The 17960-nt window shown below is 44.1% G+C and overlaps 1 protein-coding gene across 10 annotated transcripts in view; it reads left to right on the forward strand.

The window, feature by feature from the left end:
• The first annotated feature begins 1849 nt into the window (after positions 1 to 1849).
• The window catches only part of RPAP1 (RNA polymerase II associated protein 1), a 45846-nt gene continuing 29735 nt past the window's right edge, over positions 1850 to 17960 (forward strand). For 5 of the 10 annotated variants that reach the window (XM_026091021.1, XM_026091022.1, XM_026091024.1 and 2 more), the window contains exons 1-6: positions 5850 to 6091; positions 7106 to 7254; positions 7816 to 7908; positions 9231 to 9411; positions 11547 to 11723; positions 13808 to 14014. In XM_026091021.1, coding sequence (XP_025946806.1) covers positions 5902 to 6091; positions 7106 to 7254; positions 7816 to 7908; positions 9231 to 9411; positions 11547 to 11723; positions 13808 to 14014 — 997 coding nt within the window. In that variant the 5' untranslated portion in view covers positions 5850 to 5901. Of the gene's footprint in view, positions 1895 to 2816; positions 2979 to 5849; positions 6092 to 7105; positions 7255 to 7815; positions 7909 to 9230; positions 9412 to 11546; positions 11724 to 13807; positions 14015 to 17960 lie in introns of those variants that run through there. The other 5 variants (XM_026091019.1, XM_026091020.1, XM_026091017.1 and 2 more) reach the window with 5 other exon arrangements.

Consider the following 17960-nt stretch of genomic DNA (forward strand, 5'->3'; position numbering starts at 1 on the left):
GAGCAGTCCTACACAACCTTCACTGACCCACAGGCAACAATACACTGAAGCCAGCAAGCACCAAAGGGACTGTTAAACTTCTAACTTCCAGTCAGCCAGGCCTGTGGGAGCAACAGAGTCCTCAGTCACCAGCAACGTTAGATGGTCTCATGGAAAAAGGACTAGAAACTACTGCTCTTGAGGTTTAACTACAAGCAACTTGAGCAATTATTTCAAATAGTCTCTTCCATCCTAAAATAGAATATCCCAGTAGAAACGAGGAAAGATAAAATTAAGTGGGAGATGGTGGTGGTAGGGTAACAGTTGATTTCAGTGAAATGGAGATTTGGGCATTACATTTATCAGCAGTCACTACTATCCCTGAACTAGGTTCAACTTTAATTTGATTCCAGTTCCTTTAGGGAATGCAAAGCAGAGCTATGTCAGTGGATGAACTGCAGTCTGGCAGGGCAACCTCAGAGAAGCACTCCACATACTCCTGAGAGTCTCTTTCCTCTTCTGGGAATCTAAAGATGTAATTAAGAGCAGCTCCATTTATCCCTCCTGCTAGGGCCACCTATAGCTATCAGATGTAATGGTAGTAACTACTCAAATTGCCAGGCCCAGCAGCCACAATGTTCTTGTATCACACAAGAGAAACACCTGTGCCACAATCATGTGGTAGAAAAATGTCTGATCACGAGGTGAGAATCAGGGTCACTCTTGGCTACTTTGTCAGTAGGTCTAACTGAGCATCTCCATGTTATTTTGGTGGTTCCTACTTTCTAACAAATGCTCAAAGACCTAAAATAGGGCAGTCTTCAGCTTCACCATCTTAGGAACAGTATCGCTCATTGGAGGACTTACAGCCAAGGGAGACGTTTTCAGACCAGTGTTTTCAATGTGAAAGAGAATTTCCATTTTGTACAAGTTCGTTGTGACCCAGGTTCACTAACACTGTGTTTAAGACTGTCTGTCGACAGCTTGAAGGCTGATCTTAATTTTTATATAGATGTAAGTGCTTTCAATAATCATAATAAATAAAACCTGTATCTGGCTGTAATTTTGCTGTAATATCATACCTTTCTGGAGGGATTAAAAGAATAATGAAACCCAGCAGACAAGAATGTGCTATATTCCTTACAGTATTAGGGCACTCGTGATGAGTCCTTCCCGGTCAAACAGTGGGCTGATCTTATCTAAACCTTTTGATCTGTATCTATAACCATGCCCACAGAAGTCATCTCCCAGGTTAAAAAGGTGACTGAAAAGTCACTGAAAGGTGACTAAGCACTAGATCGAATAGCAACTATTATTCCTTTTGCAAGCTGTGGCAGCATTCCTACCAGTTTTATTACTTGACATATACGAATAAACCATGAATAATCAGATCTGAACAATAAATTACAGCTATATTTATGTAGTTTTATGTATCTGTTCTCCTGAAATATGTCTAGTCTCAGGCACATCACCATCCTTTAATAATAAAATGCAACAGATTGTACACTTACATATATTTCTATACGGGCAGGCACATGCAGGTGCCCTATATTTATGTCTAAGGAAAACACCGGGGAGAATCTAAATTTAGGTAGTCTAAATCAAGAGCAGATTCAGGGAAACACTTTAGTGGCAGGACTGCTCTCTAACAAGCACCAAGCCAGGAGCACCGGGCAGCCTYCCGCAGCAGCAGCGCTGCGGGCAAGCTGGCGGCCCCGTCGCAGGGGGGCGACACGGCCGCTGGCGGGGACCGGCCCTGAGGGGAAGGAAAATGGCGCCACCGCCCCCCCCGCCCCGCCGCGCCGGTGGAGAGCCGCCGGTGAGCGGAGGGCGGAAGTTACGATATGCCGGGCGGAAGTAGCTACCGCGGGGCAGAGCAGAAGTGCTGGCAGCGGGTGCAGCGGGCGGCGCGCAGGTGAGTGGCGGCGCGGGCCGCTCCCGCGTCGCCTGGCAACGGGGCCTCCCCGGCGAGCGGGGCGCCCGGGGCCGCAGCGGCCGTGAGCCCCCGGGGCSCCGGGCGCCCCTTCCCGGAAGGGGGGGGTCCGTTACGGCGTTAAAAGGAGCCCGGGGGCAGGTGTCGTCAGGCCTGGCGGGCTCCCCCCACGCCGGAGCGGTGTGGTAGCCGCTGACCGGCGGCGGGTCCCCTCTCTGCCACGGTCCCCCTCGGCGGGTGCGGGCCGTTGTAACGGTCTGTCGGCGCTTCAGGGAGGGGGCCCGGCCGGGCCAGGCCAGCCTATGCCAGCCTACCTGTGTGTTTCAAGCTCACCATGAGGCCTGTGAGCACTGTGGCTGCTTCAGGACAATTCGTTTCTTTAATTTGTTAATAGCAGCTTGTTGCTTTTAACTTTATTTTTGTGCTGTGCAGAGGCTCCTTTTCTACAAAGACTGATCAGCCAAGTTGGGGACACCAGCATTTCTTAAGGCTATGCACTATGTGCATGCGTTATGTGTCTGGCAAGTCAAGGAAACAGCCACGGAGTATTACATGACCAGCAGGAGCTGTGGAGCCTGTCTGAGGAGATGATCTTGCAGCATTTGACCTGGGTTTTCCTTCTGGGAGGAACATCTTTGCAGATACCTGCTCTCTCCATAGCAGATTAAAGTTGCTGCCTTTTTTTGTCAAGTCTACATATTTTAGACTGCCAGTCATTACACTATCAAGTGCAGAAAATATTTTTGTGAAAGAGCAGAATGCAAATATTAGGCCTACCATTTTGCAAAGTAGCTAAGAATGCTGAATGACACTATTCTGCACTTCTGATCCTGTATATGCATTTCTAGGCCAACATCCTCAGCAGGTTATGTATGTTGGCTAGATGGTGGTCCCTCTGTACATACAGCAAAGGCGTGCAGTTGAGCTTTTAAGTAGCCAGTTGCGAGTTTGGAGATAAAAAGACCATAGGATGCTAGAGTCAGTGCTGATGATCAGTAGTGTGTTATGTTTCTTGAATGTTTTCTCTGAGCACTGGTGGATAAGACTTATGCTTAATGATGGCCAGGTAAGTGTTGCTATGTGCTAATGTGCTTAGATAGTTTACTTCCTAAATGTGCCTTTCTCCATGTCCACCGGAGGCTATTTTCACTATGTTCTGTCTGTCTGCAAGTAACCATACATATTTAATTAATTTGTAGCTCATTGGGGTGCAGAAGGACTAAGTCAAAGGCCTTGGTTGCATGCAGCTTCCAGACACAGTTAGAACATGGCAAGAGCACATTTAAGGCTTTTATGTCTGTGCACCAAACTAATAGCCATCTCTGTATTACCATCTTATAACTTTTTGCATTTGGGTGACCTTTATATGCACATGGAGGGAGAGGTGACCTTGGGCACATGGTTCCTAGAACAACATCTGACTTCTTTAGACAGTGACTGTGTGGCTGGCTTCTTGTGCATGACAATTCTGCAGACAAATGAAGGCAGTTTCAAGGCCCTATATATTTTTTGAGTGGTGTAAGTAATACACAGAGAGTCAGACAAGTGTGTGGGCTTTCACATGTTGAAGGGTTTTCTTACAGAAAGATTAGTGACATGCTTTGCTTATAACCCAGTGGTTTGCCTCTGGTAACTCCAACTCCATCCTCATCTGGGCTTTGAAACCATGATGATAGGGCATGAAACACTTGGCTTCTGATGTGTGTGGTGCAGCTTCTGCATATTGAAGGGGGACTCATCAACTGCAGTGTGATTATCGGACCCCCTGTTGTGGCAGAAAGCTCCATAAATAAAGAGCGTGTAGGTATGCTTAAGATGGGAGTGCACAAACAAGGAGCTGTCTGCAAAAGTTGCATTTTTTGCTTTGCGGGTGGAAGGGAACTGGGCTGCAGGGGTGTGTTTCTGCCTTCTCTTCAACATCAGTCAGAACTGCAATGACAACCCAGGTGTTTCTGTGTTGTTTTAAGCCTCTCTCTGACACTAGCAAGATTAATGTAGTGGGGTGCTTACCTCCCTTCCTGCTGTGAAGTATCCCTTCACTAGTGGTCACGTTCCACAGAAGTCCTTGACAGTCTCAGCTGAGAAGGTAGGCAGCTTCCCCTGTGTGCTGAGAGAGGGGTTTATTGTTAGGAGAGTACAGGGAGGTTCCCCTTGCTGCTGCCTGTGCCATACTTAGGCTTAGTATAAATGGAAGTTGTTACTCTGGGACTCTAGAGCTGATGACTTTCATTAAGCCCAGTGTTTTGAGATGTCTGAAATTGGGCAACTAAGTTGTGATCCTGGCATCAGAGGAAGAGGTCTGTTTCAGTGGTCTTAAGGTGCTGAAGTGAATGGAGTCCCTGGAAACCTCAAACTCTGAAAATCCACTTTGATTTGGTACACAAAGCACTTAAATCTGAGCATTTTTGTCCACTTTTTTGCACAAAATGAGGGGCAAGAAAAAGTATTTCAGTAGCTTTCATGTGACAAGTGGTTTTACACTAAGTCCTTGTTTTTTTTTAAAAAAAAAAAAAAGCGATGTGACACTGCTGGGATTTCTTTTTAATTTAGTGCTCTTGGAATGATCATCAAAATAAGATCCCTAAAGATGGTATAAATATTCCAAGTGTAGGTCATAAATACTGCATGAGGTAATTCATGGGTGTATTAGCATCTTTCCCACAAGGAAGATTGCTAATAGACTCAAGAATTACCTCATATTCTCCAAATATTTTACACAAAGGATAAGAATAACATAAGAAAGAAACAGAGCATTGGTTTCAGGGCAGTGGCTGTGCCTGCACAGTGATTGAATGCTGTTTTGGTCTGAGATCAAGCCAGATTCACTTCCAAGCTTTGTCTTTTATCTAGTGTACAGCCTACCCATATGGTGGGTAATCTTAGTTTTAAAAATCTGTATCCGCTTCCCTTTCTGACTTCACATTAAATAGTTATTGAGTCCTCTTGATGGTCTTTCAAAAGTAGAAGAGATCAAATATGTACAAAACATTTCAAAATACCAAGTGTGGGAGGGTGTCAAGTTTGCAGCACTAATGCTGATCAGTCATTCAATTAGTATGAAATGTATTTGCAAACACTTTACTCTCTGCCTGTGAGAAAAGGATTCGCTGATCCCAGGCTCTGGGAATGAGGAGTGAGGAGTGGTATTCACAAGTATTTTCGTGTCCAGCAGATGGGAGGTGGAATAGTTACCTCCCCAGCAGGTTCTCATATGCAGTGAGGTAAAAACATTTACAAATACCACCCTTAACTTTCAACCCAGAACTGGCTTGAGCATTCAGTGAAAATTATTTGAAATAGCATAATCTTTGCCAGTAAGAGGCTAGTGAGAGAGAACAAAAGTAGGAGGACTAGATAAGGAAGAAAACCTTTTTTCACTTGGGAGATCTGAGTGCGAAGGAGATTAAAAACAGTGATTGAGTGAGCRTGTTGCCCATGTCTACGTGACAGGCTCTTGCATTGTGATAGAGATGCTAATGCTAAGATCTTGAGAAGACAGTGCGATGGAGGGAGGAGGTTTGCATGAGGCTGTGCCTCTGACCTTCTCCTTGTTTGGTGCTGATATCGGAKTAAGTCAAGCCTGTTGTCCTGGACCGGATGCGTCTGTGGCTTTGCAAATCTAAGGCTGTGTTGTTGGATTTCTGGCAGTGATATGCATGTTGGCTGGCTTTTTGCTGGGTGGACGCCATTCTGCTCCCAACTGGCTAGTAGACCAGGCGTTGGCTTGTCTGGTGGCATGCTATTTGGCAATGAGGAACAAGGTAAACGGTTTGCCCAGGGCTCTGGTACAACGAATTGTGTCCTGGGGTGACCCTGAAGTTGGGCTGCTGCAGTATGTACAGGAACAGTAGTGGGACAAAAATGAATGGCTTTCGCCTGCTGACCCCATTGTCTCCCCAGGAAATCCAGTTCTGTACCTAGTTTTCCATGTGTTCAGTAGGTTCCCTGTGAAAGCACTCTGGGCCAGGTCGCAAGAACAAGGAGGCAGGATGTTGTCGAGACCGAAGCCTGGGGAGTCCGAGGCAGACCTGCTGCACTTCCAAAACCAGTTCCTGGCAGCCAGAGCATCACCTGCAGTAAAGATCGTGAAGAAAGCAGACAAGAGGAAGGGGGAGGAAGGGAGCAGAGATGCTGAGAGGCTGCCACTGCAGGACAGCAAGGATGTGGTCATGCTGGATGGTGATTTCCTTTGTGTGGGGTTCTTTGAATTCCTAGGCTTCTCTGCCCCCTCACTGCTTTCACCATTCCTCATTCCTCAGTACTTTTCCCCTTCACCTCATTCTGTCTCAACCCACTGTTGCTTTTGCCCTGCGTTTGTGTCCTCCTTGCAGTATTCTTTGTTCTTAGCCCTGTTGGAAAATGCTCTTGTCCAATTTTACCAGCATGCRACAGAGTTGCCCTTACAACACACACAGCCTTTCTCCACATTTATCACTTGCCTGTGGTACTTTGCCAACCTCCATGCAAGAGATGTTTGCTGTGACTTTCAGCCATTGGATTATCCTGTCCCTGCCTCAGTGCTTGTTTTGCCCTCTATCCAGGCCCTGTTTTCAATGTCTCTGAGCTGTAGCTCTGCTAACAATCCCAGCTTTCAGTCAGCAGATCAGGATTCCTTCCTGCAGTTTTATTTTCTTCCACCAGCAATAACTGTAATGTTTCTTTCATGTGTTTAATAGTCTCAAAAGCTTAAGGTGCTTTCTTAAAAGCAACAATTTAAACCCTACAATGCTTGATTACAGGTAAGGAAATATGACACCAGTTTATATATGGTGAAAAGGAGGTCTTAACTTGCTCGTGGTCATGCAAGTCACTCACCGTCAGAGCTAGCAGTAGAAATGTGCTTTTCTGTGCCTGAGCATGATCTGCAAGGACGCTATCTAGTTTCTGTACAGCCTTGTTTCTTCCCTTCATGCTTGCAGTCAGGCCTCAGTACCCTTCCCTGCTTATGCAGCTCTTTGAAAAGACCTTGATGCCAATGAATAAATAATAAAATTCTTGAGCGTGTTGCTCTCCATTATCCAGTGCCAGTCAGGTACAGAGGACTCTGATTGTCTTATTGCTTCTTCATCTTGTTTGTCTCTCATCAAAGCAGTAATAGGTGCCATTAGGGAGCCCTTGGTCTGGTACCTATTGCACAGTAGTTACACATGAACAACTTGACTGCTTCTTTTTCTTTTTACTTCCCCTCCCCAGATTTTCCTGATGTTCCCCCAGCTCTAACTCCAGCTCCTCCAAAAAAGTCCAAGATCAGAAGTGCCTGCGTCCACTTTGAGGATGAAGATCCAGAGGAAAGACTGGAAAGTCATGATCAGCACATCACAGCAGTCTTCAGCAAAATTATTGTATGTCTGTCTTTTATGTGATGGTCTGGTGTTTTTGAACGCTGTGAACTGAGCAGGGGACAAGGATGAAGGGTTCTATTGCTGCTTTTTCTTTCTACAATGTGTTGAAGTAGTTGTAGCACTGTAGGCCAGTGTCGCGGAGCACCTTGAAAGAAAGAGCTTTCAGGGAATATTTTTGCTGTCAGTTAAACATGGACCTGAATCTGTTTTCTGGACCAGACTGCCTACTGGTCACACTGTTTGCATGCAGGCATGTGCTCCAGTGTGGATTTGGGTGACATTCTGGACTCTGAAGGGGATGTTCTCACTGCTCTGCACTGGCCCAGGTTTTCCTTTATCTGATTCATTGGGCACTCTGTGGAGCTTGACAGTCCAGACTTTTGGAAGATAACCTTACTTTGGCTCTAAATAAACAGAAGGTGTTCTAAGCCTGACAGCCATGTAGACAGAAAGCTTGTGGCTTGCAGAGCTGAGAGTTTTTCAGTCCCCTCTTAGATAGATTGTATTAAACTTGTCTGGCTATCATGGTGCTTTCTATAGGGTTTGAGTTTTCATCTGCAGGAACGAGACACAAGTGCGGTAGCAGTGACCATTCCAGTGCCAACTGGAGATCCATTTCCCAGGACGTTTCACCGCTCTGAGATAAAAAGTGAGGTAAGAGTGTGGGTGGCTCTTTTACACTACCTTCATTAACTATTAAAACTTCCCCACAACAAAGCCTGATGCATGATGAGTGGTAGGGCTCTAAATAAGCAACCTGGCATGTTGGAAATCAGGAGCTGGCTCAACATATCTCTGGCATTGCCTTCTCATTGCAAGAGAAAGTTTTCCTACCAAACTGCCATCAAGTAAGCAAGTCCCTACCCTGCAGTTAAGTAATGTTGGAATCCTTTCAGCCTGGGAAGAAAAGCAATGCCTTCAGCTAACTCTGGTGAAGAAGATCAAATCAGTAATAGAACTGATCCTGTCTGTCTTGTTTTTCACTGAGGAACAATCTGTACTAATTAGCCCATGAGGTTTGAGTAAGTCTGTGCTTACCCAAGTTGTACTTGGTTCCTACTGGAAGGACATTTGAGTGCAGTTGCACTGATATCTCTTGCTTCCTGGGTTTTGACACAAAATTTCTTCTGAGGCTGTTAATCTGGAAGTCATGGCTGCTCTCATCAGTCTAGTTACTGTAGTAGCATGAGCTACTAACTGAGTGGGAGTCAGATGCTGGGAAATGGTATGTGATTGATAGCTGTGGTTGCTTTGAGGTGATAGCTTATTTTGAAGGACAGCTTTTTTTGAAAGAAGGAGTAATATTTTTTTTAAACCACTAGTTCTGTTTACCTGATGCAGGAGTGCACAAAGCAGCTAGTAAATGTTCAGGCTGCCTTTCAGGCTTCTTCTCTGGACTGGGGACATGCAGGAGTCCTTTTTTGCTTAGACTGCTTTGGATTCCTTGTGCATCAAGAGCTGTTCAGAGCCTTGCCCTTCCTTCACCTATGCAAGCAGCACGGTAATTTAGTCAGGATTATTTTAGCATCACTTGCCCATTTCTTACTGTGTAAATCTCTTCACCTTGAAGAAGCCTCTTCCAAGCATGTGGTGAGTACAGTACAGCCCCATTTATCCTCAGAAATGCAAAGTATTCAGCTGTGCAGGGTTCCGAACCACCGGGAAAGCTGGAATTGTTATATTTGGTGATACTTTAGGTGTATTTGCCTAGCCTGAATTCACTTGTAATTAGCCATCTTCCTTTAGGCAGCAAAAACATTTGTTTTTTGTCTTGCTATCCTAGTGTTAAACCATATGCTAAAAAGGAATAGCACATGCACAGAAAAGGGCAGGTGGCTGCCAGCAATTTCTCTTTTGTCATGTCTGAAAGTCCGACTTGAGGATGCCTTTTGGATCAGATCTATACTTTTGTTAGTGACATGTTTGCGAGGGAGTCTGGAGAGGAGAGTGGTGACATGCAATTTCCCTGTTTACAGGTGGAAGTGGGATCTGGAAGAAAAAGCATCTTTGCACAAAAGATCGCAGCAAGAAGAGCTGCTGAAAAGGCAGCGACAGCTCCCCCTGCTGCTGAGCATGTGCAAATAGGATCAGCTACTGTGGGTGCCCTGGGTCCTGAGGGATCAGCAGGAGAGGCGCCCCTCCCCAGCCTCCGGGATGGTAAGTGGAGGAGGTTCTGCTTATCCAGCCTACCATATTTGCATGGCCTTAATCACCGTAAGTTCTGTGTGTCTCTCCTTTAAATTAGGAAAGCACTATGGTCCTCAGTTTACAGATTGCAAGATCATTTGGAATGTCAGTGGTGTGACAGGGATTTGAAACTGAGACCCAAATCAGCGTTCTGAAAACTTGGTCAGCTTTTTCACTAGTTTCCTTTTGTTTCACACAGGAACAAATGGATTTTTTCTTTAGGTTCTTGTCCTCCTTGTCCCTTCTGGTTGCCACATGCAAAGCTTTTCTTGTTTCCTCAGCGATTTCCCCAGTTTTAGGAGAGGCATTCTTTTCCTTGTGCCTGATGAAGAAGGCACAGGATATGGGATATGGGTTGTTATTCCTACCTAGAAGCTGAAAGCTGAATCTTCCATCACTGCATCCTCTGCAATGAGCCTGTGTCTTTGCTCTGTAAGGAATGCTATGAGGCAGTGCTGATGAGTCAGTGCCGCCTCCAGCAGTTATTTGTCTGACAGTGACATAACAAGGAAAGATGAAACCAATTCAGCTGGTACCACCATCTCCAGGCTTTTTTGTCTTGGGTAGTCTTATCTGCTTAAGACCACCATGTATCTGGGTTTTTCCCTGACATCATCTTTTCCACATTGAAATGGAGGCCAGGTAGCATTTGAGGATTTTTGCCATTTGTCTAAGGTTTCTGTCAGTCCTGGTCCCTGTCAGAGCATCAGTAAGAGAACCCCCAGCAGCCCATGCTGTGCATACACAAATTCACTTTCCAGATCAATTACTGCCTGTCTGACATTGCTTACTGTGTATCCTGGTACAATAGTGCACGTATACCTTTGTCTGAGATATCCCAAAGGGAAACACAGCAGCTCTGCAGCTGTGATCCTCTTGAAGGAAGAGAAGAACACTTCTAAAACCCAGATGGATCAGAAAATGGCTTGGCCTCCTCTGCCAGTTTTCTGGGGCAGAGGATTTGCAGAAGGATTGCTAGAAGCAAGGGAAGTAGCTCCATCTCTCATAGTAACAAAGTATTTGTCTGGTAACCGCCAACTCAGTTGTTGGCAATGGGAAGCTTGGTGAATCCAGGCCACTGTGTCCCCTTACCTCTTCCTGCTCAATACACAAGACTTGTCTGATGTTGTTCCCACAGTAGTTGTTATTGATGTTGTGATGAGCGTGGTCACTGCTGTTTGAACAGAGATTTGGTTTTTTCAGGATTGACTGGTCTAGGGTCCTTGGGATGCTCCATGTCACTGTATGGAGCTATGTGGGGGGTGGAAACGATAATAAAGATGTGAAGTCAGGTCCTTTTACAGTGAGCTACAGGCCAGCTGGAGGGTCTCACTCTCAGTTTGATAAAAGCAGTGTGTTGTCCCGCTGCTAGAGTTAAATGGAATGAGCCCTTAAAAAAGGGTTTAGATCAGGCGATAAAGGAGACATGTTTTTGCTCAGGGTAGTAAAAATGCCCCCTGCTGGAACCTGAACCTTAATATGTTCAGCTCTTARAGGTGAATGCAGGACATTTAGAGGCAAACATGCCTGTGTAGCAGAACTTATCTGTTAGCTCCTGATGCTTTCTGTTCATTGGTGTGCATTTTAAGCTGTGGCTTCTGAAATATCTGAATATTTTATAGAGTAGAGAATGGATCCTGTATCACAACAGAAATGGGATTACAGAATAATTTTCATTCTCTGGCTCAGCAGATATTTACTAGGTCATGGTTCAGCTGACATAAAAGATGTGGGTTCAGGTCTCCATGGCAGAGAAAGAATCTAGCTTTCGCTAACCAGAAGAATGCCCTGACCCATCTGTTGTGAATTATGCTTAAGTTTACCCTTTCTTTCTATTGCTTTGCTTTAAAGAAACAAAATACCTTTCCCCCCACCCCACATACACCTACAGAAACAATGGCGTTTTGAAAATGGTGTTTTGTTGTGGCATGGGATGAAAGCCCAAATATTTTAATTTTATTTCAAGCTAAACTAAACTTCTTTACCCCTATTTTAACTCAGTGAGAAAATGAAGTTGCTCAGTCCTGATGATGACAAAATCCAGAAGAGTTGGTAAGGCTGTAGGCACTTAAATCACTAACCACTTTCATTGCTGGGTCTTCTAGATAAAACTGTTGACTTCTTGACCTCTCGGCAGCCTTGTGTTATAACGGGAGAGGGTCTTGGAAGCGAAAAGAGTGAGCAGGAAGTTCAGGCTATTCACAAGGAGAACCTGGAGAAGCTGCAGTCCATGTCCCAGGAAGAGATCCTGCAGGAGCAGGAGAGGCTTCTGGCTCAGTTGGGTATGTGCTTCCTGGGATGAATCCTCCTAGAGGCATGGAAGTTTTAAAGCTGAACGTGTAGGTGCTCTGAAGTCTCACCAAATTCATAGGTCAAASATGAGAGCTTGGGATCCCCATACATTGCATATTAAGATCTTCCATTTTCTTTATCATGTCAGTAGCTTGAGACTATGAATTAAGTGTGAAGAAATTTGATACAGCTTAAGCCTCAGTGAGAGAGGGCTTAGTCTAAGACCAAGTCTTGTCTCCCCTTTGCTGTGGGATAAGATCGTCCATGCAGTCGCTTACTTTGCCCACGATACCTGGTTACATGTGCATATATTGTCATCCTAAGATGTAATTCATTGGATCAGATAAAAAAAACAAAGCTATCCTTAAGATGGCCACAGCAATGCTGAAGTGTGAGAGAGTCCTCATGTCTTTCCTTACAAAGTACCTAAAACTTGGGCCAGAACTGTCAATACTGCCAGTACTTGTTCCAGACTGCCAGAAAACTGTCAGTTTTCAGGGGAAATATGGCTTATGGGAGATTTCAGTTCAAATCTGTATTGGACAGGATGAAAATCTTAAAACTCGTCTTACACTGCTTCAGTAAGTGTCCTAATTCTCTGCCTGTTGGGTGCAGGCATTCTAGTTGGGGTTCAGTCTCTAGTTTGGACTCCTGTCTACATAGCGCTTTGGGAATGCCTGTCAGTGAGGGCTGAAGACAGGATGGAGGAGAACATTGGGTGTAATATGTTTGATAGGACTCTGCCTGTTCTAGGGACATGTAAAGCTTCCTGGCATCAGTTTCAGTGATTTTGCATACTCAAGAAAAGCAGGCAATAACAGATTTAGGTGGCAGACAAGCAATTTTGAAATTCTCATAATTTCAGGTACTCTAGCATCAAATTCAGGCACGAATGGCATTTCAGATGCATAAGTCCCTTGTGGATTTAGCTTTCAGGTGATATTATTTATCTTAACCTCACTGCTGGTTCTTCTGTTTGCCTGTAAGGAGAGTGTGCAGCAATTACTAGTGTGGGTTAGATCCATGCACCCTCTTTAAACTATTTCAGAGACATGGATATCATTTCCTCTTGGAGTGACTTCTTTCAGGTACAGAGAAAAATTTGTGTCCTTTGTCCTCCAAAGAATAAATAACCAATGTAGTTGTTATATTCTAATTGTTATTTTTCACATCTCTGACATGGTTTATGATGGGATCTCTGTAGACTTTAAACACAATGCACAGGCTCTTCCTGTTCATCTCTGGCATAAACACTGTCTTCTAGATAGAGAATGCAAAGAGAAAATGTGCTTTGCCAGAAAAAATGTGGGATATCTGTGGTAGATCTGAAAGTAAGATTATGATGTTCTGACACTGTCCTATTTTAGAGTCGCAGGAATATTGTCTGTCCTCCAAATACCACAACCTTCCAAATATTTCCCTTCTCCTCCAAAATGAATGGCCACTTATGTTTCCTGGATGTTGTCAGACCATAATTATCTTTCTGGATGGGGAGTCAGTTCAGAAGGGACAAGAAATCTCCCCCTCCTAAGTTAATATCTAGACCATAGACTGCGGCTCTGGTGCAGTTCACCAGAGTAGGTAATTCTTTTTGTGATGCCTTTCTGTGTATTCTTGTAGCCTTCGGATTGATGCCACTGAGCAATCTGCAGGCAGGGTAGGCAGACTGTCAGACCTGGGTTCAGCCTATAAATCACCGACCAGAATTCTCACCATGATGAATAGTCTGCTATGGATGTACCTTTCCAGTAGCAGTGAGGGGAAAGAAACAATTCTATTTCCATTTGTAAGTCAGAAGAATAAATAGAACTTTTGTCATTGCTTTACCTTGAAAGACTTTTATAAGCTCTTTCTGTGGTGTCATTTCACCAGTCAATTGTCCCCAGCTTATGTGATCAAGAGGTCAGAAAGTAGTTAAGCGCCTCAGTTGGAAAAGAAGTGACAGCTGGCACAGAAGAGAGGGTATGTGGAATGGGAGTGTAAAGGCTAAAACATAAATAGCAGGAGCTGGGCGTATGAAGTATTTTGAGATTTCCTGTCACTTCTCTGTCTGTCTCTTTGTCAATACTTGCAGATTCCAGTTTAGTTGCTTTCTTGAAGTCACGACGTGATGGTAATGAAGGCCAGAAAAAGGAATTAAAAAAGAAGCAGGACAGACCGGAGGAGTCTTTGGAAACTGTACCCGTGTCTCAACATGGTGTAGGAGCATCTCCTTCCATGCAAGGATCAGACATGGAAGAATCTGTAATAAAGGAAGAAAATATGAAAGTGGAAATCACAGGTAAAAAGCAAAGTGCATGTTGTTAATGCTCTGAACGTAAAAGTAAAGTTTGTGTGGTGCTTGAATCATTCCAGATTGGAGTTCTGTGGCCGTTTGTTAATTATCCAAATCAGTTTTGTCACAATATTAAAAAAAAAAAATCATATTTTGGGTCCAAGTGAGAACATCCATGTTATTTTTAGCTGAGCTACATGGATTAGAAGGGTGATACTCTATGTAACAGAGGTGATCTATGCAGTGGGAGACCTCACTTTGTTTTTGAGATTCATTCTGAGATCCCTGGAGGGAAAATGTTTTACACAATAAGCACCATTGCTTTTCCGTTTTGTCATGTAAGCAGGGAAGCAGAAGAGTGTGGTGGTGAGATGGAGCTGCCGCTTGAATAGTTCCTTTTAACTGGGGACTTCTTGGGGACAAGAGGGTTTGGGGTAGCTCCCCCTAAAAAAGTTGCTGGTTTGTTCACAGGATAGCATGGAGATGCCAGTCAATCTTGTTTCAGTGAATTTGATCATATAGCACATATATGTCCTATTGCGAGCTTGTTCTTGATGGTCCCACTGTGTGGCTTGTATCTCAGCCCATGCACTGATTTCCAAAGGATACGGTTCTTGTCCTTGTATGCTAGGGGAGGAAGGAAGTATTGAGGGGCAGAATGCTTTTCTGCTCCTTTGAAAGAGTTGTGCAGAGTGGTTGCCTTTTACAACAGAACGCTGTGTTACTCAGTTTTACTGTTGATTCTTACATCTTGTATCTTTTGATGCTGCAAGGGAGTGGCTGAGCATATAAAAGAATGGAGATGTGGAAGCTTGCTGGTAGAAATCTTTATCTTAGCCTTCTAGCTGGCATGAGCCCTGTGGCTACTGTGTGCCCATTGACTCTGGCCATTTTCTGTCTTTCTGTCTGAAAACTATGTTCAGGCTGACTCTGGTGATTTCATATATTTGCCTTCAGTCTCCAGACATAGATGCCAAGCCTGTCCAATTTGTGAGCAACGTTGCATTCTGTAGCACATTTGCAATGAATTGGCTGCCCCTGTAGTGAGTACCTGCTTAGGAAACCTAGCCTACCCTGAAACTGCTATCCTTCCCATGTGTGTGCTGGGCAGCTGCCTGGAAGTTCTGGACTCAAATGTGCTTGAGCTACAAAGCACATGAAAAGTCAGGACATGCACACAGCAATCCTAAATGCTCTAAACGGTGCGTGAAAGATGTCCCATGTCATTTCAGTATTGTATCATTTTTCAGCCCTCCACAAACACTCCACACCTTCCTTTCTTCTGCCTTCTCCTTCTAGAAAGCCTTTAACCTGCAGCTTATGAGCTCCCTCAGTCAAAACTTGTTTTCCTTTGTCTTTCTGAAGGTAGGGCAAAAAGTATCCTTTTGCTGCCCATTCCTTGGGGAATTGAAATAGGAAAGCCAAGAGCAGGAGTGGCACCGAAACCTTTTGGTAACAGGAATAATTCCCCACTCCTTTAGGAGGAGATGGGAAGAATTGGTCTTCAGAGCTCAAAATTTGGCTTGGCCTCTTTCTGGGTAGAAGGCAAGGTTATCAGTATCACCAGTACAAAAAAGGGATCTTGGTTTCCTCCTAGAAAAAGTAAAGGGCAGAACAGTCATATGGTTATTGGATCCACTGAGATTGCCTGCCTGGATATCTCTGCATATTATTCACATCTCTTATTCCCCCCTTTAAGTGACTTGAGGGGTGTTTGCTCAGTTATTTTTGGGAAGGTTTCCCTCTTGCTTAATTACCTACATGTAAGTGCCAGCTGTCCCCTTCTTCCGGTCGTGCTAAGGAAGTCACCACTGAAGCTGCCTATGCTGGTCCTGTTGTTTTTATACAGTACTCACTGCAGAAAGCTACTTTATCCCAGGCAGTTAGAGCAACTCTTACCTCCTCATGGCAGTTTCTTAGAGAACAGAATTGTATTCCCCTTAAGCTTCTGCTCTCGTTGTTGCTTTCCTCTCTGCAGTTTTCTTTTAAGCCATTTCTTTTTCTCTGTCATAATGGTAGGCTCCCATTCTCATCTTCCCCCACACCTTCTTCTTTTTCTGTAACATCTCTCTCTTTCTTTCTCTCTCTCTCTCTCTCTCTCTCTCTCTCAATAGCATGCTTCTCCCGCATTTTCATGTTATTTCTGGCTGTCTTTGTGTCTTGATCCTCACTTCTGATGCAGTCTTTGTATCCCAATGCACCATGCAGGCTGACTAAAGAGGCCTCTGAATCACTCCTGAATTTCAACTTGGTATTTGTGAGAGTTAACAACTGTTTACCACTTCCTTGATGAGAAGGATGAGTGTGTGTGTGTGTGTGTGTGTRTGTATATACATATATATATGTATATATATGTATGTATATATGTGTATGTGTGTGCGTACACACAGGCAGGGGAAGGAAAGCTGATTAGCCTCTTATTGAAGAAAACACCTCACTCAACAGTTGTTTTACTGTTTCTCCTTAAGTTTTACTTTTCCCTGAATCCATCTTAATCAAAAGGACTATTTTTAGTTCTTTAGTTCCAGAACAATTGAGTGCACAAGTAATACCAGATTAAGTGACGTTCTTTTACTCACCTGGGAGCAGCAGAAGTGGGTTGTAAAGCCTGTAAAGACTGAATAAGATTGTAGTGGTGCTCTTGGGAATAGCTCAGTGTTCAGAGTGCCATGTGCTGACAACATCTTTTGCTTCCCGTGGAAGACTGCACAGGAGACGAAAAGGGGAATTTTCCCAGGAGATTTCAAATAGCAAAGAAAGGATGAGGTGAAACACAGTTACAAAACCAGGTGAAGCCTTCCCAGCACCTGAGTTTATGCCTGCAGCCCATCCTGGGCAGCAGCAGATGTAAAATATTAATTTTCCATTAGCACTTAGTGTTGGGATTTTGCATCTGTTAGTGCTCAGGAGTAAACTCATCATGAATAACCCAGCAGAAATGGTCATTCTGAATTTCCTCAGGGAGAGGATGATGACATGAAGGAACAGGACCGCTCAAAAGTCAAACCTGCCTCTCTAATGAGATAAAAGACTGCTGTTTCTAATAAACAAGATGCTGAAGCCTTTGTCTAGGAACTGTAATCTTATCAAATGGAAAAGTAAATCTTGGCACTGGGACAAAAGGGAAAGCAGAACAGAGAGGGAAGAGGTTAGTTGGTAGCCTTTAATATAATGCAAGTCTGGAGAAGTTCAGTACAAATGTTGCTGACTGCCAGCTTGTGTTTCTGAAAAGGGATTTCTCAGTAACTGAACAATCTGCTGCTGCCTTGGAACGTGTGTCCGTCTTCTTGTGTTGAGAAGATCATAATGCTAGGGGCTGATGGTAATATGCGTAATCCTATTCATAGAATGATTAACTCAACCCTATCAATTTAGTGATTAATGGAGAAGGAGCAAACAATTTGTTGAATTACAAATGTCARTAGATTTCATTTTTCTGCTGATTTTATTTCCTGTGGTTTTGCACCTACTGCCCACAAACATTCCAGTTTCTTACATTTCAGATGCTTTTTGTCTTCTCTTCAGTTAAAATGTGTGCTGAGCCTTTGGCTGAAATTCTGTGGAACAGCTTTCTGGCTGGGGAGGATAACTCTGTGCTTGGTTCCTTGCCTGACTCAATGCCACATTGATCATRAGGGTGAAGTGGGCCTTCCTGAAAATTTATCTGCTAATTGGAGGAAAGTAGAAGGTTGGGTTACAGGCCAGTTATCCACAGGAAAAGATCTGATGAACGAAGAACATCTCTGTGGGACTCATTGTTCCTTGCAAGAGGAGACTAGAGCACTAGGATTAAGAGCTGCAATGCAAATGAATTCTGAGCTTGTTTTGCTCCAGTAGGAGCCTTTGCTACTGTTTAGATAGTTTCCAGTTAAGTCTCAACTCGCCCTTCTCTTGTGAGATTCTTCCACAAGCTGATCTGTCTCTTTGCTAGGGCATTTCTCATGATGTCAGT

Source organism: Apteryx rowi, unplaced genomic scaffold, assembly GCF_003343035.1.
Source record: "Apteryx rowi isolate R43461 unplaced genomic scaffold, aptRow1 scaffold_892, whole genome shotgun sequence".
NCBI lineage: Eukaryota > Metazoa > Chordata > Aves > Apterygiformes > Apterygidae > Apteryx > Apteryx rowi.